General features: G+C 40.1%; 2 protein-coding genes and 1 long non-coding RNA gene across 3 annotated transcripts; all 3 read left to right on the top strand.

The window, feature by feature from the left end:
- The first annotated feature begins 404 nt into the window (after positions 1 to 404).
- Positions 405 to 8101, top strand: LOC102312738. The gene is made up of 11 exons (XM_014331035.2): positions 405 to 477; positions 3257 to 3504; positions 3629 to 3702; positions 4532 to 4796; positions 4886 to 5073; positions 5236 to 5373; positions 5540 to 5678; positions 5922 to 6102; positions 6646 to 6787; positions 7263 to 7406; positions 7953 to 8101. The coding sequence occupies exons 4-11, from the start codon at positions 4566 to 4568 to the stop codon at positions 8011 to 8013; spliced, it is 1224 nt and encodes a 407-aa protein (XP_014186521.1). The 5' UTR covers positions 405 to 477; positions 3257 to 3504; positions 3629 to 3702; positions 4532 to 4565; the 3' UTR covers positions 8014 to 8101.
- Positions 8102 to 9512: 1411 nt separating this feature from the next.
- LOC121813251 lies at positions 9513 to 14924 on the top strand. Its single transcript, XR_006053600.1, has 3 exons — positions 9513 to 9637; positions 11792 to 11868; positions 14289 to 14924. It is a non-coding gene; the product is annotated as an uncharacterized LOC121813251 (long non-coding RNA).
- Positions 14925 to 22591: 7667 nt separating this feature from the next.
- On the top strand, positions 22592 to 25124 carry LOC121813250. Its single transcript, XM_042216897.1, has 7 exons — positions 22592 to 22725; positions 22812 to 23005; positions 23150 to 23290; positions 23452 to 23590; positions 23791 to 23971; positions 24187 to 24325; positions 24936 to 25124. The coding sequence occupies exons 1-7, from the start codon at positions 22606 to 22608 to the stop codon at positions 25099 to 25101; spliced, it is 1080 nt and encodes a 359-aa protein (XP_042072831.1). The 5' UTR covers positions 22592 to 22605; the 3' UTR covers positions 25102 to 25124.
- Positions 25125 to 26242: the final 1118 nt, after the last annotated feature.

The following is a 26242-nucleotide window of genomic DNA, read 5'->3' as shown; positions in this document are numbered from 1 at the left end:
TTATATCTGGGACTCTCCACCATTTGACCTTAGAACTGAAGAAGCTTCTCGGATGAGAGGTGAAACGTCTTCAAGCAACTTAAAGAAGTCCAGATGCTTTTCTTTGCAAGCTCCTTTGACTACGATGACCTGGATGACTGAGAACCTTCACAGACATGTTGTCTCTTGTTGTTGTCCCTGGCTCTCTTTCTCTCTTCCTCCTGCTATGTTCCTGTGCTACTGCTAGTGTAACTACCACCCCTCCCCCCTCTGCTCAGCGCAAACACAAGGCTCAAGTGTGGCGTGAAGCGAAAAAAGTGAGAGAGTAAGATAAAAAAAAAAAACACACTTCAAAGAGTCGGTTCTAAGAGCTGTTTCATTTTCACCGACACATCGCTATTTTTCTCTCCTTGTAGCTGCTGTTGTGCTCTAAATGCAAAGATTACCTCTTCATTGCCTTGGTCTGCGGATGACATCAATGTTATCGCAGTACAGCAGGTGAGATTTTTCTCATTTTTTTAACAGCTCTAGCTTAGTTTTGTTTCATCTTATGATTTATATTATATTTAAATTACAACCACAGCGGCCCCTGCTGTTTAATTATGAAAGTGCAAGTGTTTTCTGTAATTCCTTAACTTGCTTTAAGAGTGTCTCTTCTGGGCGTTCTTATAAATTATTTTTAAGGGGGGGGGGGTCTATCCATTTGTGAAAAAATCATGGCAAATAAGTCAAAATAACACAGTAATAAAAAAAAGGGTTTAGTTATTATTATTTATTGAGTGAATTATCAAAATGCACTGCAGGAAAATGTGTTCACTTTAGTTTAGTAGTTTTTCAGTAAGTTTTCTAGAGAAGGTTTGAAGCAAGTTTAGATTTGTAAAAATTTACAAATTGAATTTTTAATGAAATTATTTTTGTGGCACAATGAGCTTGGAAATATACATAAAAAGATGGCTTTATACTTTATTTGAAATATTATTTAGATATGCATATGCTTTTTATACTATATAAAAATAGACATATGGATCTGAATTTAGATCAGATCTTTTTTTGATTTATTAATTTTTTTCATATACTTGCATATAGTAGATGATTGAAAGTTTCAGCTTACATAAAATCATTCAGGAAAATTGTGAATATATTCAAATTGTAATGTTTTTGTCATGTATGCAAGTTTTTTTTTTCAGAAGAAGAAAAATTCTTCCCAATTGCCAGTCTTGGTAGCCGGGAATCGGTCCGCCAAGGTCTCCGCTCCTGGCTGCCCCCCGACCCACATAGCACCCAACCCCTATGGTGCCTCCTGCGAGTGGTGGGCCTGCAGGAAGATGGGCCCATGTCCCTTTTTTGGGCTGTGCCCAGCCAGGCCCCATGGACTAATTCCCGGCCACCAGACACTTGCCCTTGGGCACCCTCCATGGGCCTGGCTCCAGGGCGGGGCCCCGGTAACCCTATCCCGGGCAAGGTGAACTGTTCCCTCGATGGTCTTTTTATAGGGATCTTCTGAATCGCTCTTTGTCTGGTCCCTCACCCAGGACCAATTTGCCATGGGAGGCCCTACCAGGGGCAAAATCCCCCAGACAACATAGCCCCTGGGACACACAAACCCCTCCCCCACGATAAGGTAGCAATTCGCGGAGTGGGGGGGGTTCCTCCTGGCTGTGGAACACTGGACCAGCTCTTTACCCTCTCCAGGATACTCGATGGCGCATGGGAGTTTGCCATTCGACCGTGTCCCTCGAGGGGTCCTGTGAGGGGTGCTCCATTGCTATGGGCCATTCAGTCCTTATATGACCATTGCGAGAGCTTTGTCCGTATAGCCGGCAATAAGTCGTACTCGTTCCTGGTGGGAGATGGTCTCCGCCAGGGCTGCCCTTTGTCACCAATTCTGTTCATAACATTTATGGACAGAATTTCTAGGCGTAGCCAAGTGGCGGAAGGCTTCCACTTCTCAGGATCTCATCTCTGCTTTTCGCAGATGATGTGGTCCTGGTTAAGGTTTTCCGGGCATGTCCCACCGGGAGGAGGCCCTGGGGCAGACCCAGGACACGCTGGAGAGATTATATGTCTTGGCTGGCCTGGTAACGCCTTGGTGTTCGCCCAGATAAGCTAAAGGAGGTGGCTGGGGAGAGGAAGGTCTGGGCTTGGGCTGCTCCCCCTGCGACCCGGCCCCGGATAAGCGGAAGAAAATGGATGAATGGATGGAGAAAAATTCTTTTGCAGCTACTGTAATGAACTCAATCAGCTAACTTGGTGAAGTGGTTTAGTTAGTTTGTTAAGTATTAGCTCATTAACTGTTAGCTAACTGTGCTGCTGAGTGAGAATTGCTTTCCTGACATTTCACTAAAGTGGAAACCGGAAATCTAAAAGAAAATTTGAATACTTATAACTCACATTTCAGAGCAAATAAGTGCAGACACATAGGTGGGCCTCGATATGTGACAGGAAATTACCTCACTAATTATGTTTTCATTAGAAGAAATACATTTTAAAAAGTTTAAAAGCTAAATACAAAAAAGCCAATTGACCCATAAGTTTACTGTATGTAAGGTTTCAAAAAAGAAATGAAAGCAAGCCTTTTTTAAAATGGTAAACTTTATGCATAATATCCCAGAGGACCAGACCACAATGTTGATGTCACTTCCACCAGGATCTCAAGCCTCAATGACATTACTGCTGGAAGATGTATTGATGAATTTTCATATCACAAAACGGTGGACAGAGCTACAGACTTTTAAAGTAGATTATAGGGCTTTTCCCTGCAATTCTGGAGAACCTAAAATTCTCTAAAAACTATCTACCATTATTTTAAATTAATTACTTTATTTTTTTTTTTATTACTTTATTATTAAACCACTTTCACCTCCTGACAATATCCTAGTTTAGTGCAGTTTAGCAGCAGTCCATCCCCAGTCCATCCCCAACATATACAGCGTGGGTAGGAAAATGCTTCTGCATTCTGAGTCACCTGAAGATTTGCCAAGCTAAAATCTGGTTCCATGAACTCACCAGGACTTCTCTGAAATACACCTGTAATATATATGGATATGTAGATAATTCTGCCATGAAAGAGAACAGGGATTTACAGCCAAAGAGCGAAGCAGCATCCTTTCCCAACCCCCCCGGAAGGAGCTGTCTGCTAAGATTTAGCTTTAAGATTTAGATTTAGTGAACTGAACAGGCCCTGTGAGCATGAGTGAAACAGTTTAAAAAAGGCTTTTTTTCCTCTTAACTTTTTGCTTTCACACCTCTTTAATCTGATTATTTCCTCTCTCCAAAGGTAGTTAAAAACTCCCTGGCAGCTGTCCCCGAGGAGATTCTCCTAGAGACCTAGAGACCCACAAAATATTGTGAGGCCATCGTGGTTGATGCACCTCTGCAACATCACATGCAAGTCAGGAATATTGGCTTTTGATTGGAAGACTTGAGCAAGTGAAAGGAGAAGGCGATCAGCTTTCTGTTTATCTAATTCCAGGCAAATGGCTCATTTGGTTACAGCTGTCACCAGCTGAGATCATCCAGGCAAAAGTACGGTTATTTCCTTGTTTTGCCTGTTTGAGGAGGAAGATTTTTCCATTGGCTATACATTTTGCATACACATTAGTTTGTAGCCATAAAGTGTAAAAACAACAGCTCTCTGTTTGATTCACAGTCAGCTGAGCTCTTCACTGTAATCCAGATCTGATAACAACTCTCTGAACAGCTCTGCGGACCGGATAGGAAACTGTGAGTGCGACACACTGATAATCCTTTATTTAGAAATGAAATGTACAGCAAACATTGAGTATAATGCTAGCGTAAGACTTTAATGTGATTTTCTAAAGATTCTGATTTATTAGATCAGTTAATGTAATATACTAAATAAATGTTTCTATGACTGTTGCTGGCTTCACAGTGTCCTGAGAGATGATTTACTTGGGAGATGTTTAAGGTCATCACAGAGTAAACAGAAATATCTTGCAAAGTTAACCAATGAATGCAAATTACTTTGTTGAAAAGGTCCTAATGTTTCCAACTTCCCTGTAAGACACAACAGAAAATTTCAGTATTTTGAATGTGCTGTTTATATTACAATGCCTGGAATTCATACAGGTTACCCAAATACCAGCACCAGGACAAACAAGCTTAAACCATTTAGCAGCAGTTTGCAGAATGGGAAATATCCATTGCGGTTCGGCACGTTTCACCTCTTAAGGAAAGCATATTAGAATGCATATATTCCCACATGCATCCAAATGTAAACAACAGACATTAATGAAGCATGGAGGTTCAACCCTCTGTGATCTGTTGTGCACAGAAATCCCTGATTTCTAGTCTGATTTTCTAGTCTTTGGCTTGGAAGGAAATTGGTTTGGAAACATATTTGGCGATGCTTCATCTCCTGCTTTGTGTTTGTGTAGCAGTCCCGTCACAAACCTGTCCATTATGCTAACAGTGTCCAAGAGTTCTTTTTTTTTTCATAACGCGCCTCCCCTGTAATGGCTCTGGGCCCCCCTTAGGGGGCGGGCCCCACACTTTGGGAACCTCTGTTCTAATAGGCGTTTCCTCATTCCAGGTAATTTTCTGGTTTACAAACTGAATCAACTTCCATGTGGGAAAAAACATCAGACAAAAGGCCAGAGAGTGAAAGAGAGGCTGTCTTTGGATGTACAGGTGTTCTCAGTGATTTCTGCCTTTGTAGAGAGACACACACATTCATCATGTCGCTCTCTGTGACAACGTTGGTGCTGCTGATGGTTTGCGGCACTCAGGCTTCACATTTTTTAGGCACAGTCATGACCTACTACCCAAAGGACACTTTTGCAGATGGATCTGTCACAGTACGTACATTTTCTTTCTTAAAATAATGTACTTACTTTTAAAAATCTTACAAGACCTAAGTGAACACTTTGTGGCTGTAAATTTAAAGGTGACTCTTCGGTATAAGTTGAACTTCCACGACTGCACATCTGATACCACATGGAGTTGCCTCAGTGGTGATTGTGGGACTGGAACCTACACACTACATGTGGTAAAACAGGAGAGCAGTGGAGACTGGTGTCAGAGAGAGGGAATCATGACTCGACAGGTTTCCAGCAACGCTCTGTTTGAGCTTTGGTGAGTGTACAACAACAAGAAAAAGTAATTTAAGTGTGACAAAAAAAATTCCCCAAAACATCAGCAGCTGCACTAATCATAATCTTTTTGGTGACTCATAAGTAATAATTTACTAAAACATGTTGTCTTCAGAGTTTGAACTGAACTGAATTTTCTATCAAGGTTGAATAGTGGTAACTGGATATCAAGCATCAATAACATCATATCATGGAGAGCTGTGACTCGGGTGGAACTGAGGAACCGGTCCGACACCGGCAAAGCCAACACATCACCTCAGACCACCATCCTACCAGCTGTGGGGTAAGCCCACTTTATGTGTGTCTATGTTTGCCTAGTTTTCTTTTATAGTTCATATTTTACATTCATCCATTTCATATTAAAATGTATTTAACAAAGTATTTATCACCCGTTCGTTACATTAAAATGAATACAGCAAATAGAGCTACAATCTTTGTTTCTCTCTCAGAGTTCCTTCAAACTGTCAGAGAGATTTCAGCCTGTTGATGTTTGACCCTGATGGAGACGAAGTTAAATGCAGATATGGAAACTCTGCACTCTCAGAGTGTAACCCCTGCACTCCACCGTCTGTCCTCAGCCTCTCATCGGTGAGCAATGATTGTTACTCTCATGTCAGATGAGACAGGCAAAGACTAAAAGCTGGCACAGACAGTCATGCAATAATGTGATGGGAATTTTTTTAATTGAATTACAATTGATCTAAATTTTGTAGAAGTGAAAGTTTGTCCAAAACAAGTGTTGTTTCTACATTTTTATATCCTTGAATTGAATTGCATAACAGAAAACATTTTGGTTATTTTGACTTCAAACCCATTTTTGTCCTCTTGCAGTCGTCTTGTACTCTGTCATTCAGCCCCACCAACAGCAGTAATGAAGGTTCGTATGTAGTACAGCTGGTGATGGAGGACTTCCCCAGACAGACCATCACTCTGACTCAAACCAGCGGGACACAAACAACAATAACTACCAACGATGCCATCAGCAAAATACCGATTCAGTTTGCTTTGAAAGGTACCAATATACGTTTCATTATCTTACAATGAAAGCACTAAAGAACTGCTGATGATGAACTTAGTGCTCGGCCTGATGTACAGAGATGTTTGACCACCAGTGTAATCAAGACTGATTCTCTGGACCAACAAATATTAATCTGTCCAGCAGATATTTGTCATGGCTGTTGCAGATAAGCAGGAATAGTGGACCTGAGAGCTGAACTCGAGGAGGCAAAGTGAACTCAAAACATGCGGCATTATTGTAAGATTGCAGACAGAACAGAAAACTAACTAATCTCGGAAAGCAAAACCAACAGGCAGGCAAGTTGGGTAACAGAACACAGTGTCGTACGAACACAGAGAAGTGGCACCAGGGCAGGCACAGAACAGACACCAAACAAATGGCAAATCTTAATGAAAGACACAAACAGAATAAACAAGAACATAAAATATTATAAATAAACAAAACACAAAGTCATCAGACTCATGACTATGACAAAATTGACCTTGGATCATCTTTGCATCCTGTGAGAATCACCTTAACTTCTCTGTATTCTTCCAGTTGATCCTGCAGTGCCATCCTGCACAGAAGGACTCTTTCTGCCCAAGTTTCTTCCTCCAACACCAGCCAACGGAGCTCAGCTCTACAACAATGTCAGTCAGACTCTGGACATTAACATCACTGCAGAGGCACTTAACTCCATGTAAGTAAAAACGAAAAAAAAAAAAGACTTTGCCTGAAACGGTAAAATATTTATTTCAGGGCAGCCTCTAGGTAGATATAAAATATAGTCCTACAAGTCATGAATCTAATAGAAATGAGTGATGTGCAAATCTAAAATATGTTTCAGGTTATTAAGTTACATATCTGACCAGATCTTTAGTAATAAAAAACTCCAGTGCTGATGTACAAGATTACAGTCAGGTGTCAATTTAGACGACACAGTAAGTGAAACACAGCCAAAACCATACAGATTTAAGGACATAAATACTTAAAGATTAGGTAAAACAACGATAATAAACATTGAAAGTTACCAACAAGAAACATTTCCATCGTTGGTTGGTTTGAGAAAAAAACGTGGCTAGATAAAAGAAACAAAAGAAATGTGCTCCTTTTGCAGACGTGGAGATTTTGGGAAAAGAAAATTTACAAATTTTGGATTTTTTTGTTTGTTGAAGGGTCTCTGAGCTGCTCTACAGCGGGCCGTGCAATTTAATCAGTAGTACATCAGGACCTGGACAGTTCATCCTGAGATGGACACCATCTGAAAGTGAAGATGGACAAACCCTCCCCATCTGTTTTGTTGTCCAGGCAGTTTTCAAGTCAGTCTCATGTTTCATACTCTGTAGAAAGTTATAATATTTTTTATCTTTTGAGATTACAGTTGTTGTCAGAAGGCAACATATAAACCAGGAACCTTCCATGTTTTGAAAACATGCTCGATTAAAATACAAAGTGTCCTTGGTTAAGTAACTTGAAGTTGTCATGTGATTGAAGGGCTATATAATGAAACATTAAACTTTATCATGATTTGCCTTGGCATCGCTCAATCACGTTATTTTCTAAAAAGGCTTTAAGTCATTTTTTTGGTCATATTTGTTGTGTTTTGATCAAATTGATCACATTTACCTTGAAAACATTTTGGCTTCGCTGATCTTTTACACAACCATTTTTACTGAAATAATTACATTCACTTCTCAAGAGCAGTGTTTACCAAACCATCAGATTTCCATTTATTGTTAACTTTTCTTTTTGAGTGCAGTGTGTCTGTGTGAATTTTGTCTTGTGATCTAACCATCATCATCAGAATCCCTTAAGGAGTGTTGAACAGGTATATTTGAAAAAGAAAATTGCACTTATTTCTGCAGTGGGACCAAGTATCACTCCGAGCTTCGATGTGTCACTGTGACTGTTGCAAACGGTGAGTAGAGCCCTTCACCATTTCAGCCACATTTAAATCTAATTTACTGGATCAGTGTAACTGAGCTGGACTGGTCATGCAACACAGAGCACCTGTATAAAAAAGCCCAAAGCCGACTGTACTTCCTCAGGAGGCTGAGGTCTTTTAACATCTGCAGGAAGCTCCTGAGGATGTTTTACCAGTCGGTGGTTGCTGGAGTACTTTTCTATGCTGTGGTGTGCTGGGGGAGCAGCACAGCAAAGAAGGACTCATCCAGGCTGGAGAAACTGATCAGGAAGGCTAGCTCTGTGGTCGGCATGAAGCTGGACACTCTGGTGACAGTGGCAGAGAAAAGGACATTAAAGAAACTGATGGACATTATGGACAATGCCAGGCATCCTCTGCACACGGCCATAAACAACCAGAAGAGTCTGTTCAGTGACAGGTTGCTTCTCCCAAAGACAAGAACTAACAGACTTAAAAACTCCTTTGTCCCACACGCCATCAGACTGTTTAACTCCTCTCTGGAGGGGAGAGGGAGGGGAAACAGGAGGACAAAGGAGGGGGGAACAACTAAGCTGTAGTGCCTCTTCACCTCACTGTGCAATACCTTTTGTTAATAGTCAACAGTGCAATAGACTCAATACTTGAAATGTGCAATTCACTTGTATTTTTATTCCTATTTATTCTATTTATCCCCTTCGTATATTTTATTTATATTGTCTCTGTATTTATATATATGTGTGTGTGTGTGTGTGTGTGTGTGTGTGTGTGTGTGTGTGTGTTATATATATATATATATAATATTCTGTAACTCTGTAACTTCTGTCGGTGCTGTGCTTTTTTGAAATCAACTTTCCACAGAAGGAACCCACACGAGGGATTAATAAAGTTCTATCTTATCTTATCTTATCTTATTCTCTCTCTCTTATAACCTCTAATTGGTTGTTCATAGGACCAATAATAACCACAACAACTACCACCAACTCAACTCTGTACCTCAACAACTACCTACCAGTACTCCAACTACTCGACCTGCAACAACTACTACCAGTACTACAACTACTCACCTCAACAACTACTACCAGTACTACAACTACTGTACCTACAACAACTACTCCAGACTCACTAGTACCTACAACTACTACCACAGTACTACAACTACTCCAACTAACACTACTACCAGTACTACAACTACTGTACCTTACAACAACTACCACCAGTACTACAACTACTCCAACTACAACAACTACTACCAGTACTACAACTACTGACCTACAACAACTACCACCAGTACTACAACTACTCACAACTACAACAACTACTACCAGTACTACAACTACTGTACCTACAACAACTACCACGTACTACAACTACTCCAACTACAACAACTACTACCAGTACTACAACTACTCCAACTACAACAACTACCTACTCAACTACTCAACCAACATACTAGTAACACTACTAACTACTACCACTACTACAACTACTACAACTACTACAGTACTACAACTACTGTACCTACAACAACTACTACCAGTACTACAACACTACAACACTACACCAGTACTACAACTACTCCAACTACAACAACTACCACCAGTACTCCAATTACTACACCTACATCAACTACACCCAGTAAACCATCATGTGAGTATGAATGAAATGAGGTGATGTTTACTTAGCTACTTTGTCTTAGTGCAGGATATATTACTCTCACTTTAGTTCATGTCTATTAATTGCTGGTCACATCAAAACAGTAAAATTTCATAATAATAATGGACTGCATTTATATAGCGCTTTTCGAGACTCTCAAAGCGCTTTACAATTCCACTATTCATTCACTCTCACATTCACACACTGGTGGAGGCAAGCTACAGTTGTAGCCACAGCTGCCCTGGGGCAGACTGACAGATGCGACGCTGCCATATCGCACCATCAGCCCCTCTGGCCAACACCAGTAGGTGGTAGGTGAAGTGTCTTGCCCAAGGACACAACAACCGAGACTGTCCAAGCCGGGGCTCAAACCGGCAACCTTCCGATTACAAGACGAACTGCCAACTCTTGAGCCACGATCGCCCCAAATGTGATCATATCAGTTTTATATCACTTTATTTTACACTACATAATACTCTCAATTCACAAGTTGCAAAATACTTGGTTTTAAAGTATGCTGAGTGAATTGACTAACTGCATACAAAATCAAAAGTCCAAAATAAAGGCTTGCACTAATTACAGGTGATTTTCACCAGGTCACAAAACACAGGGGTTTTATCTACAATCAGGCTACGTTCACACGTACACGGGTATTTTGGAAAACAGAGATTTTCCGTTTTCGTTTTAAAAAATAATCCCGTCCACACCTAAATGCAAAAATGAAGGAAAACGCTGCTAGGAACATGCCAAAGGAGCAGGTGGCGACATATTACTAACCGTGTAGAAATGTTGGCCAATCAGAAGTCTAGAAGCCTCTGATAGGTTTGTAGCTTGAACCTATTCGCTGGAACGACAATATAATTACACAGCAAGCAAGACACGAAGTAGGCAAAGTTCTTTATGTTTCTCGTGCACGGGAGAGAACCGGACAAACGCCGTTCCTTCGCTTGACCCCAGTTGCTCTCGTCTGCTCCCCTGTAACACTGCTCTTTTATTGAGGTTACATGAATATACATAGGTTCATTAACATATGACGTCTACATACAAACAAAGAGTACCTTGCCTGTGCATTGTGTAAGTATGTGTGTGTGTGTGAGTGTGTGTGTTGGGTCAGAGTGTGACCCCATAAATGACTTCCCTAACCCTGCTGATCTGAAAGTCCAGCAGTTCATCTAAACAAAAGGCACTTAGACTAAAAGAGATTTAGATACGTTTATCCTACCATAAAACAATAAGAGAAGGTACGACCTCTCCCATGCTCCCAGGATGTAGGTGTGAATGCCAGAACACTCTGGAATGCACACAAAGTCTTTGAAGACTATTAAGGATCACACATCCTATCACTACACAATCGATTATACACCTCTAAGCATATATGGTTGAATATTTCTAAGCATAAATGACAATCAACAATACAAATCTATCAGCCTCGGTGGGAAATAGTAAACAAAGATGGCGCATAGAAGCAGAACCGAGTCCTATGTGTGGAGGGACAGTAACTGTGTGTGTATATGTAAGCATTTAAACACTGCAGAGAGTACAATTAACAGTAACAGTATTTTGTCTAAGTCCGCCACTGTAGAAATTTATTTCACAGAAACAATAACGTGGAGCACAGTGTGACGTCAAAAAGGCGCACACCTTTGATGCTGTGTTTTCTCCGTTTTCCTCGTCCACAGGTAAATGCAAAAACTGAGTTTTCAAAAAAATCCACCCTGGCAGGTGTTTTTAAAAATCCCCATTTTCGGTGACTGAAAACGTCGTTTACGTGTGGACAGAAGGTGCAAACGCATAGAAAAATCTCAGTTTTCAAAAATACCTGGGTACGTGTGGACATAGCCTCAACAGTGTGATCTACTGACTAATCTCAAGATCAGCAAAGTAAGAAATATACAATCACAATCAAAATGCCAGCAGGAAGTAAGTACATTATTAAGTAAAGCAAACTAAGCCTTCGTGGATAAACACAGGGCTCGTACCAAAACACAAAACAGAAAAAAATTTATTTGGTCTGAATTAAAAGATTATCAACAGAGTTGATGTCACTTGGAAACTTTGATGAATGCAACTACTTGCTGTAATTGTAGCTCAGCACTGAATAGAGTTCAGTGATTTCTAATGGATTCTAAAGTGTCTTTGTGTTTCTAGATGTTACAGTTCTCAAATTGAAGATGACCTCTTTGGTGGACTTGTCTAAAATTGATAGAGATACATTCCTTACACAGGTAAGTAAATGCTTACTTGAAGTCACTCATCCAAGTGACTCCTTCAGCCTCAGCTGACTGCAGTTTCCCCAATCTTATAAACATGCCATTGACTGAAACCAGCCCAATGAATTGACAGTGTGGTGTGAGGTCAGTTTCTTGATCAATAATATGCCACAGGATAAATAATTGCTGTGACCCCTGATCAACAACCACTGATTCAATGGCCATGAGTACCATTCACAGAGAGTTGGAGCATTATACAGCATTTAAGATGTACCCTTAGGCCCCTTCCTGGATTCAGAGATGGCACTCCTTCACTCCTTGCACAAAGCGTTCCTCCCTGTCCTGTTCACTCATCTAAGTGACTGCAGAAGTTTTGGTTTTGTTTTTGCTCACAGGCTTTCGAGCCTTTTTCCTTATAAAACACAGTTTTTAACGTTTCTTCCCGCAGTAAATATAAACAACGATAGTATTCAGGAAGAAAACCAAACATCGCAGATTTTTATCATAACTCTGGTTTTATGTGGCCGATCAACACAATTTAAAAACTGGTATAAAGTCCACACTTTTTCCGTCAATTGTTCCATCTGTCCTGCTCACATCTCCAATGGTTGTACACGTTGTCATTAACGTGGCTTCACTTCACATCAGCCACGCCGCTTTGCTAGCTAAAACACCGGTGTCGGCACATAAGGACGCTGTCACAGCCTGTCGACGACGTTGATTAGCTGCGTATATACGAATGTGAATCGCTTCAGTGGCTGGACTATGGGATAAGGTGGCATTCTTCTAATCCCATACTGGAGCAGCCAGTCACTGACTAACACTGCAAAACAGGATTGTTAACATATTTACTTTAATTTCAATTTAGGTTTGATTTTTTTTTTTTTGTGCGCAATACAGATATTTTCTGCGCAGAGACCAGCAGTGCGCAATTGCGCACGCGCGCAGCTTAGAGGGAACATTGCATAACAACTTCATGACATGAACCTCCATGTGCACATCGCTGATGTTAATGCCAGAGACCTTTACCCACTATGTGCCTTTGGAATTTAGAAAACCTGCTCTGTGATTTTATGTGGTCTGCCACTTTGTGACTGAGTTGCTGTGATTCTTAAACGCCTGAACTCTGTAATGATGCCACTTACAGTTAATCATGGAATATGTATGAGGAAGAAATTTCACAAATTAATGTTTTGCAACACACACATCCCATTATAGACAGTGTGAGTGTGTAGAGTAGCTCACTGTAATCGTCATGGCTGTGTGCAGGCAGGCAGAGAGGACCCAAAATGCTGGACTTACGGAGGCTTACATAACTCAAAATACTCAGCTTTATTGCTGGAAAGCAACTGAGCAAAAAATTAACTAAACTGAGACTACAGAACAAACTAAACAAGCAGGCAGGCTGGGAAACAGAACACACAGTGAAAGTGAGGGTACGACAGGACAACGAGCAGGGGAAGATGCAGACACTAAATACAAAAGGTGAAGCGAGCTAAGAGGAGACACGGCTGACGCTGATTACACTGACAGGGAGAGCACAAAGCTGAACGCACTGACATAAGGCACTGACCTACAAAGTAAAACAGGAAGTACACGACAGACACAGAGCTCCAGACGAGACATAGAATGGTCAATGGTCAATGGTCAATCAATGGTCAATGGTAACTTTATTGTCCCTGATGGGAAATTGATTCGCAGTATGTCAAAACAAACAACAACCATACAACCAACACATCACGTACACTCATTAAAAAAATACTATAATATAATATAAGCCTGCTAAAACAACCTAGATATTCCATCGAAAAAAGTGCAATGTGCAATGGCAACAACACTTACAATTTAGTGTTGTTAATTAAGATAATACTTAACATACACAGTCTCATGAGCAGACATAATAACATCATGGACAGACAGAGGGAACACAAAAAAGTGGGACCAGGGCAGGCACAGAACAGGAACTTAACAAATGGCGAATCTTAATGGAAAACACAATCAGAATAAACAAGATCATAATAAAGAAGCACTGAGTCACCAGACTCAGGACAACGACAGTAATAATTTCCATAAAGAGCTAGGACACAAGTAAAAATACACAACCAAACTCAGCTGTGAAACTATTGCATATAAGATTGCTAACACAATTTGTAAGAATCAGTTTTCTTTGGACACAGCATTTGTCTGGTTGAGCAGTGTCTACATGATCCCACTTTGAGTAATAACTGTATGGGGCCATACTATAAACATCCTGATTTTCTTCACAGTGTTCACACATGATAGATATACACAACCACACAAGTACATACTTCAACATAAATTTTTTTCCTGTGAGCACAGTTTTGTAAAACCTGTGCTGCTTCTTTCTAAAGAAGTCTCACATCTTAAAAAAAGGGAAAATGATCATATCTCTCTCTTCTTTTTTCCCCCTTTAGATAAAAAATGCACTGATATCCAAAGGGCTGCCCCAACAGACGGTCATCCGACTCATAAACAGCAAACCAGAGATTGGTGCAACTGGCACAACATAAACATTTGACAGCTTCGAGAGCTTTTTCCTTTCAGCTGTTGAATGAAGTTTTGTCTTCACTGTTCTTTAACACACATTTTTAATAATTACAATCACTTCTCAAGAGCAGCCTTTAAAAGCAACACATTAGTCTGACTCTCCAGTGCTATAATCTGAAATGAATTAATTTGTACTTTTGTTAGATTGTGAAGATTAAATGTTATTTTGCACTGAGTATCCTTAGTCTAGCACAGATACACTGATTGATTATCCACAGTGACGGGAATAACGGCGTTGCAAGTGACGGCGTTACTTTTTTCAGTAACAAGTAATCTAACTAATTACTATTCCTATCGTACAACGCCATTACTGTTACTAACAAGAAAATGCAGTGCGGTCACGTTAGTATTTTTCAACAGACGGTTGAAGCTGCGTTCAGCTTAACACACGGAAGTAGTTGTCTACGTAAATAATCATGGTGCTACAGCTTTAAGCAGCTGCGCGCCTTGTGTAGTTAGTGTGTAGTGTTGTGGATAGTTTTGTGTTGTGTGTCAAAACAATGAGGTGACTGCTGTCTCCCGGTGTCAGGCTGTGATGTTCTCCTTTATAGGGGACAGAAATATTTGGAATGGCACAAATAATTTGTGTGGCATCTTATTGAATAAAGAACAGCTGATTGTTCTGTAAATAGTTTGAAATGGTTATTTTAAAAAAAGTGTAGAAAGTAAATGGCTGCAAATAACTTTATTCTTTGCAAAACTTGTGCATATGATTTTAAAATTGACAATTTACATTTGCATTTAAAGTTATGAAATATGATTCAATAAACATGTTTGTGGTTGTTACAGTAAAAAATATAACTTTTTCTATTTGGATGTTTTTTGTCTGATTTTAGATCAGTTGTGTTAATACATAATAATAATCAAAATGAAAACATAACTGTAAATTCAGACACGTGAGGTTGTGCTGAAAAGGATGATACCAGATAAGGCAAAGTAAATAGTTTTTAAAGGTGAAATGTGGAGGGAAAATCAAAAGCAGTTAAAAATGGACCCCATATGGTTAAACATTTTTTTAAAGTAACGCAATAGTTACTTTTCAAGTAATTAATTACTTTTAGAATCTTCTAACTCAGTTACTAACTCAGTTACTCTTTTGAAGAAGTAACTAGTAACTATAATTAATTACTTTTTCGAAGTAACTTGCCCAACACTGCTTATCCACAACTAGAAAACACAAGGAACAGCTCAGATAAAATAATTATAGTGGAAGATTTTAAGATTCATGTAGATGCTGAAAACAACGGACTCACTAGATGTCTTTCTGAAAGTGCTTCCTCCCTTGTGTTACAGCAGACCATTTGGGGTGTTTGAGGTGTGGACCTAAATGTAGACACAGGAGAGAGAGAGTAAGGTTTAAACAAAAGGCAAGCCTTTATTAATGCTGATATCATTAACAGAAAACAAGGCAAAGCGAGCTAGGGGAAAAAACTAAACTAAGACCTAAATTGAAACTAGTTTAACTATGAACACTGTAAAAACATGAACATGAATCTGAACAGGTGCATGAACCTGAACAGAAGTATAAAATAAACCTGAGGATTAGAGAGACATGGCACAAGACAAAAATGCAACCCAACACTGACCAGAGGAAGACAGAGAACATAAAGACACAGAAGGGTAATTAGGGAAGACGAAATACCTGGGGAAACACAGCTGACACAAATGAACCTGAACACTACAGGGGAAGTACAACTAAACACACTGAACATGGAACACCAGACCCTTCAAAGTAAAGCAGGAAAGATAACTGAACATAGACAAGCTAGCTTGATAGCTAAAGATAGCTAAACTCTGATAAAACAGAAACTTTAATTATTGTTCCCGACCATATGATGTCAGAAATTAGGCAGCATATCAGCTTCTTAGAGCCTTCTGTAAAATCGAACAGTAGAACCCTCTGTGTCAAATTTGACAACTCAAAACTGGATTATAGATGGCAGAGAGTTGGCGTCATAAACCACCGCCTCTGTTCAAAACACAGACTTAACAACATGGTGTATGCTGTACAGTGCAGCGAGGAATGCCCAGACCTCTACATTGGAGAGACCAAACAGCCACTTCACAAGCGCATGGCACAACATAGAAGAGCCACCTCCACAGGACAAGACTCAGCTGTCCATCTGCATTCCTCGCTGCACTGTACAGCATACACCACATTGTTAAGTTTGTGTTTAGGAGTTTTGTCTTTCGGGTGAACCAGTTTTTGTCTGAGCGTGTTGCTGGGTCTGAAATACACCAGGATTTCATGCTTTGAGAAAACTCTCCTGAGTTTTTCTGATACACAGGGGATACATAGGGGATGACAATGTTGTTGCGTCGCTCCCACTAGGTTTATATCTGGGACTCTCCACCATTTGACCTCAGAATTGAAGAAGCTTCTCGGATGAGAGGTGAAACGTCTTCAAGCAACTTAGTCCCAACGCTTTTCTTTGCAAGCTCCTTTGACTACGATGACCTGGATGACTGAGAACCTTCACAGACATAAGTCACAGAAACACATTCAGTTATCAGTTTCTCTTGTGGTGCTGGGTTTGTAGCCACATTTTGCATTTTGAACCTCGGTCTCTGTTGCTGGTGTGTGCGTCACATTTATAAACAGCTCATTGTGTCAGTGGCTTAACAGCATTCTGCAATTCAGAGAAGCGTCATATCTGCAATTTTCATGAGTATTTAATGCAAATGATATTTGAGGAAGCAAAGTGCACTTCATGTAGCAACACTATCCTGGCACTGTTCACTGCTTGCTGTGACAAGAACAGTAGCTGGGCTAAGCATTGTACAGTGATGTTAGGATATTCTCTGTACTGTCCTGTAAAGGCTGAAGTAGCCAAAAATAAAAGTAAAATTATATTTAAAAAAGACAGCATGTAAATTAAATTTTCTTCTGCAATTAAGCTGTTGTATTATGAGTATCTAACAGCATCTGTATGTAGCCTGTTGTTTTTAGTTTATAACTCAATTTCCACTCATTCATTTTCTTGACTGCTTATCTAATTCAAGACAAATGGATCATCTGGTCACAGCTTTCACCAGGTGAGATCATCCAGACATCTATAATGTTTGATTTAAAGTTGGTTATTTTCTTGTTTGGTCTGTTGCACTTGATGAGGAAGACATTTTCATTTTTTATTGGCTACACGTTTTGCATGTAGATTAATTTTCAGCCAGACAGTGTAAATATAGCAGCTCTGTATTATTTACCATCAGCTCAGCTCTTCACTGACAATAGCTCTCTGAACAGCTCTCCAGACCGGACAGCAAACTTAGTGAGTACAACATGCTCATAATCCTTTATTTAGAAATGAAATTCACAGCAAATATTGAGCATAATGTTCCCCGAGCTTAAGACTGTAATGTGACCTGATTCTACTTTACTGGATCAGTTAATCTAACATAGATCAATTTTTCTAAAACTGTAGCAGGACCGTTATGCCTCACTGTGTCTTGAGAGTTATTAGTGAGAGATAATTTACTTAGAAGATCTTTAAGTTAATCACATAGTAAACAGAAATATGTTGTAAAGTTAATTTGTAAATACAAATTATTTTTTGAAATGGTACTAATGTTTCGAACTTTCCTGTAAGAAACAACAGGAAATTTCAGTATTTTGAAAATGCTGTTTATAACAATGCCTGAAATTTAGAGAGGAGACCACAATACCAGCTGCAGGAGAAAAAACAAGCTCATAATACATGGCTACACAGTAAAACTGCATTGTGAGCTTTTTTGTAAAATAGCATTTTACAGTTGTCAGAGCCCCTGTCCTCCCTAATAAAGGGGGTGATGCAGTACTCTCATCATTTAAGATGAGCCCTGTTCTCTGCTTTAAGATAACCACTCATGTTATCAGAGATGTTATCAGGGTTATAGAATAGAATAAAGTCAAGTCCTCTTCGACACATTCATTTTTCCATCTCCCGATGGGGATATACAGACTCTCATATTGCCAGAAAAGCTCTGGTATCTTAGCAGGTTTCCTGTGGACCCATCCTCAAGATAGTATGGGCTAAAGATGGTACAGTAATTTCCTTTAGGACTTGAGTGGGACCCTAAAATCCCGTGTGAACTGGGTTCACTATTTGTGTAGTGAGAGTTTGTGAATATTTTTTACAATGGAATTTTATTTATTTAATGTCAAATGACAACAACAGTCACTTCAGGGAACTTAATGTAAGGTAAAGACAGTACTACATGTAAACTCCAACAAGTAGATGACCCGCTGTGAGCAAGCACTTTGGCAAAAGTGGGAAGGGGAAACTCTCTTTTAACAACAAGAAACCTCTGGCAGAAGGTTGGAAAAAGAAAATAGTGGCTGGATAAGCTACTGCTCAGTACTGAGCAGAGGCTTTTCATTGCTCTATTGATAGTTCCCACATGCTTTGCATTTAATCTCTCACCCTGTAGGCTGTTTTCCCAGTTTCTGCGCAAAAGACCAAAAAAGCTAGCATCAGGAATCACTGAGTAGAAGCAGAAACACTTCTGACAATGTATTTTGTGGTATGAGGAATAATACGATTAATACCATTCAACTTCTCATCAGAACAGTTTCAGATATAATTTCAGAGATAATGTGTATTGTCTGTGAAATCGACCATCTATACTAAATGATTTGTGATGAACTGGTGGCAACCTGTTAATATTTTATGTTTAAATTGTCTGTTTTTGTTTTGCTGATTATATCATTATTAACTTTTCATTCATTTGAAAGCCTGATGCTTAGCCTTGTCCACCCCAGCTGTAAAACTCAGAAACCTGTCTTACTTGTTATCATCTATCGTCCACCTGGGCCTTACACAGAGTTTCTGTCATGGTCCTGAGTCTGAGGACTCAGTGTTTTGTGTTTCCTTATGCTTTTGTTCATTTCAAATGTGTATTCTGTTGTGATTTTTGCCATTTGTTAGGTTTCTGTTCCTTGCCTGCCTGCTCCCACTTCTCTGTGTTCCCTCTGTCTGTCCATGGTGTTATTGTGTCTGCTCATGAGTCTGCCTGTCAAGTTCAGTGTCCTGTCTGGTTCTCTGTGTCTGTTAGTTTCCTGTTTTATTCTGAAAGTTCATGTCTCATGTCAGTGTGTTCAGTTTTACCTCTCCCCTGTCTCGTTAGTCTAATTTCTCCCAGCTGTGTCCCCCTTCTGTCTCTAATTCCTTGATGACTCCCTCAGTGTATTTAAGCCCAGTGTGTCTTTGTGTCAGCGTCTGCGTTAACGTCTGTTCACCCTCACTTGCTGCGTGTTTAGGATTTCCAGTCCTCCTGCATCTCTGTTTAGAGTTTTGTTTGCTTTTGTGAGTTTTATTTTATCTTGATGTTCTGCTCCAGCAATAAAGCTGCATTTTCTGTTTAAACCTCGTGTCCTGAGAATCCTGCATTTTGGGTCCACCACTCCTGCCTGCCTGCCACACAGCCGACCATGACAGTTTCGGTCTGATTTCTCAGACTTTTTATCTGATTTAGTGCTCAACTCAGATAAAATAATTATTGTAGGTGTTCTCTGCAAAGCCAGAACATCTTACTATTCGTCCTATTATTCAACCTTGGAGTGATTTTTGACCAAGACATGTCCTTCAATGCATATATTAAACAAATATGCAGGACTGCTTCTTCCATTTGCGCAACATCTCTAAAATTAGAAATATCCTGTCTCAGAGTGACGCTGAAAAACTAGTTCATGCATTTATTACTTCCAGGCTGGACTACTGTAATTCATTATTATCAGGATGTCCAAAAAACTCGCTGAAAAGCCTTCAGTAATCCAAAATGCTGCAGCAGAGAGTACTGACTGGGACTAGAAAAGAGAAGCATATTTCTCCTGTTTTGGCTTCCCTTCATTGGCTTCCTGTTAAATCCAGATGAATTCAACAATCTGCTCCTCACATACATTAGTCTTAAATAATCAGCCCTATCTATGACTTACCATATACCCTATAGAGCACTTCGCTGCTGAGCCATTTTTCCTAGGTTAAGTATCGGGAGCCTCTACTTTAAGACTCTACTGAGCTTAACTTTTCCTTAATTTGCTAAAGAAATACGATAGAGGTCAATGACTTCAATATTTTTCACATCTGAATCCTCCTTAGTTCATGTTCTGCATTATAAACGAATATTTGCTGCCGGGGGATTCCCATGATGCATTGAGTTTTTCCTTTTCCAGTCACCTTTCTCACTCACTATGGCTCTATCCCAATTCAGGGTCTGCAGCCTTAAAGTACGCAGCCTCAACGATCCTCAAAGGCCGCGTACTTAAAGACCGCTAAGGCCGGAAGTGCGAGACTTGTGAAATGGGACGGTCTAGCCTCCGTTGCGCTGCCCAGGTTGCCTAGCAACCATGATACTAAATCATACAGCTTTGTCTGACAGAAATAAGTGAAGGAGAAAATCTTTTGTTCATTTGTTTGTTTGTTTCTACATGAGCTTTGATCATTCTCTGTAAGATTAAGCTCAGCTATTGAACGGTGTATATTTTAAAGTAAAGGCTTTAAAACCAAGTTAGTACAAACGTCACTAATGTCACATGAACTTTGCCGACATGTGGCCAACAGTAATGTTTAATGTTCTTCGTTATTAAACATTTGCACATAAATAAGTGACATAATATTCAGTACTTACTTAAAGTTTACTCTTCGGCCGCCCCTCATCTGCCGTTTTTTTTCGCAAAATTATCCACACCCACCCGCTATGCATTCTGGGATATGTTGGGCCACGAAGTCTACACTGCCACGTCCTTAAAATTCAGGGAAATGAAGGACGCATTTCAGGGCCGCATTTCGAGCAGCCTTTGAATTGGGACAGCCTTCGCGCGCGCTGTGACGTAATCCCCCCCCCCCTTTTTTTTTTTTTCGGGGGGGGGGGATCGAACTTTTTTTCCCCCCCGCCCCAGGGGCCCAAACCCCCCCCAGGGGGGGGGGGGGGGTTTTTTTTTTTTTATTTCTTCATACATTCTTATATAGTTCCCCACCCCCCCCCACTAACCCACACCAAGGGGGGGGGGGCGCGGGCGGGGCGGGTTTGTGGGGGGGGGGGGGGGGAGGGGCGGCGGCAACCCCCCCCCCGGGGGGTACCCTATTTCCTCCAAAACAACTTTCCCCCCCCCCGGGGGGGGGTGGGGGGGGGGTCGCGTCACGGTGACGTAATCGGCCTGAAAATGTGGCCTTTAAGGCTGCAGACCCTGAATTGGGATACAGCCTATGTGTTAATAGACCTCTCTGCATTGCTAGCAGTTAGCATGTTAGCAGGGAGTTTGTCCTTCCCACTATCGCCAAAGTGCTTGCTCATAGGGGGTCATATGATTGTTGGGTTTTTCTCTGAATGTATTATTGTAGGGTCTACCTTTACAATATACAGTGCTTTGAGGCCACTGTTGTTGTGATTTGGGGCTATATTAATAAAATTGAATTGAATTATTATCAAACAGTACATGTATAAAGCCAGATGGCACAACTGAGTTAAACAGGAGACGTCTTGAAAAAATAAAATCCAACCGTCAAGTTTCTATTTCTAAATTAAGACAATACTATTATTACACAATTACTTCTTGTATGTGGAATGTTGGAGACTTTTTATTAAGTGTGGCATGTTTCACCTCTTAAAGAAAGCATATTAGAATGCATATATTCTTACATGCATCCAAATGTGCAGACAGACATAAACGAAGCATAAATGTTCTGTGATCTGTTGTGCACAGAAATCACTTTTCTGCCTTTGAGTATCATTGAGGCTGCGTACTTTAAGGCTGCAGACCCTGAATTGGGATACAGCCAAAGTGAGTGAGAAAGGTGACTGAAAAGGAAAAACTCAATGCATCATGGGAATCCCCCGGCAGCAAAAGTGATTTCTGTTTCATAAACTGATGAACCATTGCAACTAAAAGATAAAAACAAATGTGAAAAAATAGTTTAAGAAAGTTTTGATTTATTCAAAACAACTTCATTGAAAATACGATTTTTTAAATAGTCTGATGTTTGTGTTTCTTAAAGTTGGATAAGTGCATTCAGTACCCACCACCATCTGATTGTAATCTTCTAATAGGTGTTTGCTCATTCCAGGTAATTTTCATGTTTACAAACTAAATCAACTAATCCAAAAACATCAGACAAAAGGACAGAGAGTGAAAGAGAGGCTGTCTTTGGAAGTACATGTATTCGTGTTCTCAGTGATTTCTACCTTTGTGCAGAGACACACACTTTCATCATGTTGCTCTCTGCGACATCGTTGGTGCTGCTGATGGTTTGCGCCACTCAGGCTTCACATTTTTTAGGCACAGTTATGACCTACTACCCAAAGGACACTTTTGAAAACGGATCTGTCACAGTACGTACATTTTCTATCTAAAATAATTTTCCAGACTTGAAAACTTGAAAATGTTAGGTAAACACTTTGTGGCTGTAACTCTACAGGTGACCGTTCGGTATAAACTGAACTTCCACACAGCTGCCTGCACAAATGATGAAACATGGAATTGCCTCAGTGGTGATTGTGGGACTGGAACCTACACACTACATGTGGTAAAACAGGAGAGCAGTGGAGACTGGTGTCAGAGAGAGGGAATCATGACTCGACAGGTTCCCAGCAATGCTCCGTTTGAACTTCGGTGAGTGTACAACAGGAAAAAGTCATTTGTAAAAACAATTTTTAATCGTCACTGAAGGGCGACAAAAATGGGTCACTCGTGGTAAACTAATAATTGACTAAAACATGTTATGTTCAGACTTTGAAAACTGAATTTTCTATCAAGGTTGGAGGGTAGTGAGTGGATATCCAACGTCAAAAATGGCATTTCATCATGGAGAGCTGTGACTCGGGTGGAACTGAGGAACCGGTCCGACACCGGCAAAGCCAACACATCACCTCAGACCACCATCCTACCAGCTGTGGGGTAAGCCCACTTAATGTGTGTCTATGTTTGTATTCTTATATATTTCATATTTTACATTCATCCCTTTCATATTAAAATGTATTTAACAAAGTATTTATCACCCGCTCGTTACATTAAAATGAATACAGCAAATAGAGCTACAATCTTTGTTTCTCTCTCAGAGTTCCTTCAAACTGTCAGAGAGATTTCAGCCTGTTGATGTTTGACCCTGATGGAGACGAAGTTAAATGCAGATATGGAAACTCTGCACTCTCAGAGTGTAACCCCTGCACTCCACCGTCTGTCCTCAGCCTCTCATCGGTGAGCAATGATTGTTACTCTCATGTCAGATGAGACAAGCAAAACTAGTGGCACAGAAAGTGATTAAATGGTTTTAACTGAGTTACAGTTCAGGACAATTTATTTTGCAAAAGTGAAAGTTTGTCCAAAAAAGTTGTTTTTTCTGCAACAGAAAACATTTTGGTTATTTTGACTTCAAACCCATTTTCGTCCTCTTGCAGTCGTCTTGTACTCTGTCATTCAGCCCCACCAGCAGCAGTAATGAAGGTTCGTATGTAGTACAGCTGGTGATGGAGGACTTCCCCAGACAGACCATCACTCTGACTCAAACCAGCGGGACACAAACAACAATAACTACCAACGATGCCATCAGCAAAATACCGATTCAGTTTGCTTTGAAAGGTACCAATATACGTTTCATTATCTTACAATGAAAGCACTAAAGAGCTGCTGCTGATGAACTTAGTGCTCGGCCTGATGTACAGAGATGTTTGACCACCAGTGTAATCAAGACTGATTCTCTGGACCAACAAATATTAATCTGTCCAGCAGATATTTTACTGTGGATCATCTTTGCATCCTGTGAGAATCACCTTAACTTCTCTGTATTCTTCCAGTTGATCCTGCAGTGCCATCCTGCACAGAAGGACTCTTTCTGCCCAAGTTTCTTCCTCCAACACCAGCCAACGGAGCTCAGCTCTACAACGTCAGTCAGACTCTGGAAATTCACATCACTGCAGAGGCACTTAACTCCACGTAAGTAAAACACAGTTAAAGACTTTGTCTGAATATATAAAAGTTTAAATATTATATTCAGAGCAGCCTATGGGTAGATATGAAATATAGGCCTCAAAGTCATGAATCTAAGAGAAATGAGTGACATGCAAATTTGACATATGTTTCAGGTTATCAGGTTACATATGTGAGATGATCTTTATTATTACAAATCTCCAGTGCTGATGTACAAGATTACAGTCAGAAGTCAAGTTAGACGACACAGTAAATAAAACAGCCAATGCCACACAGATGTAAGGACATGAATGCAAAAAGATTAGGTAATACAAAACTAAACCACATGAACATCTAATAAAAGATATAAATATTGAAACACTGATCCAACATTAGTCTTGATTGATTGATGTTTGATGTGCTTCAGTAGCCCTAAAAATGGGCTAAAAGTGCCCCTGCTTCCAAGGTTGGTTGGTTTGAGAAATAAAACATGGCCGGATAAAATCTGTGCTTTAGTTGGGAAACAAAAGAAATATGCTCTTTTTGCAGATGTGGAGATTTTGAAAAAAACAAAAAAACAAAAACAAAAAAACCCCCCACACACAAGTTGATGAATTTTTGATTTTGTTTGTTGAAGGGTCTCTGAGCTGCTCTACAGCGGGCCGTACAATTTAATCAGCAGTCCATCAGGACCAGGACAGTTCACCCTGAGATGGACACCATCTGAAAGAGAAGAAGGACAAAGCCTCCCCATCTGTTTTGCTGTCCAGGCAGTTTCTCGGTCAGTCTCATGTTTCATGTAAATGACTCTGTAGAAAGTTGCAGCAGTTGAAATTCCAACACGTTCTCACCCCCAAAGCGTAACATTTTACGCTAGGTGACAAATCGTCAACATATTACGTTTTCAGCTACCCACCACATTCCTAAATGACGACCTCGGAAAAATGAGGAAATATCAGAACCGTATGGACTCAATCTACACATGTTCGCTCTTTTTCTTCAAATCGCTTAGAAACACGCTATTTAACATCATTAAAGTCCTGGTTAATGTCAGGAATAAGGTTATGGTTAGGGCTAGGGATAAGGTTAGGTTTAGGGCTGGAAGGTTGGAACGTCTGTTACCGCAGGAGCGTCATTGCATTGGATTTCAGCCATAACCCGAAGGTCTCCTTTCGCGTTCCTCAGGAATGCCGCGGGACGTGACAAAACATCCGCATGTTACGGCTCAGGAGTAAGAATGGGCTCGAAATTCCTGAAATGAAAAAGTTTCAAAGTAAAATTTTAACTTGTTGCCTTACAAGTTTCCTGTTTTAAGGATTGTTCCATCATTAAAAGGTAGTTAGCTCTCCTTTGAGTCAACAAATATTTTTTTGTCTTTTGAGATTACAATTGCAGAAGGCAAAATGAAAACCAAAAAGCTGATAACAAGAGAGAGAAAAAATGGAAAAGACACTAAGAACCTGGGTAGAGGATCATGATGCTCACTGGGGACTTTAAATCAAAAGAGAAGAAGAGAGAAAAGACTTAAGAAGATTCCCTGATGTAGTGAAGGAGGACATCCAAAGGGTTGGTGTGACAGATGAGGATGTTAGAAACAGAGTGAGATGAATGTAAATCTTCTGCTGTAGTAAAAGGTGCAGCTAAAACAAGAAGAATATAACATCTTTCTACTCAATTTTGAGCACTCAAAGCACTTTCTAGTACAAGTCTCATTCACCCTATCACACATACAGACAGACATGTGTTATACAAACATATTGTACCTAAATTACTTTCTATCTAACATTTACATGGATGTGCTGAGTACACTGTAAAAAAGGGCAGTGAAATTGACATAAAAACCATGTAAAACCCCTACAGAAATGTATAGTAAACCCCAAAACACAACTTTCCTGTTTCGATCACAGTGAATTATTGTAAACCTTTAAACAGAATGTTCCTGTT

This window comes from Haplochromis burtoni, unplaced genomic scaffold (genome assembly GCF_018398535.1).
Source record: "Haplochromis burtoni strain Fernald_Lab_line unplaced genomic scaffold, NCSU_Asbu1 Contig_1334, whole genome shotgun sequence".
Taxonomy (NCBI): Eukaryota; Metazoa; Chordata; class Actinopteri; order Cichliformes; family Cichlidae; genus Haplochromis; species Haplochromis burtoni.
The sequence above is the reverse complement of the archived record's forward strand: the minus strand, read 5'-3'. Positions and strand labels throughout refer to the sequence as shown.

Bases quoted from the DNA above. Each gene is read 5' to 3' on its own strand.
- LOC102312738 (XM_014331035.2), top strand. From the start codon at position 4,566: ATGTGGGAAAAAACATCAGACAAAAGGCCAGAGAGTGAAAGAGAGGCT. The intron at 4,797-4,885 runs GTACGTACATTT...GTAAATTTAAAG, and splicing joins TTGCAGATGGATCTGTCACA to GTGACTCTTCGGTATAAGTT. The intron at 6,788-7,262 runs GTAAGTAAAAAC...TGTTTGTTGAAG, and splicing joins GCAGAGGCACTTAACTCCAT to GGTCTCTGAGCTGCTCTACA.
- LOC121813250 (XM_042216897.1), top strand. From the start codon at position 22,606: ATGTTGCTCTCTGCGACATCGTTGGTGCTGCTGATGGTTTGCGCCACT. The intron at 23,291-23,451 runs GTAAGCCCACTT...TTTCTCTCTCAG, and splicing joins ACCATCCTACCAGCTGTGGG to AGTTCCTTCAAACTGTCAGA. The intron at 23,591-23,790 runs GTGAGCAATGAT...GTCCTCTTGCAG, and splicing joins CTGTCCTCAGCCTCTCATCG to TCGTCTTGTACTCTGTCATT.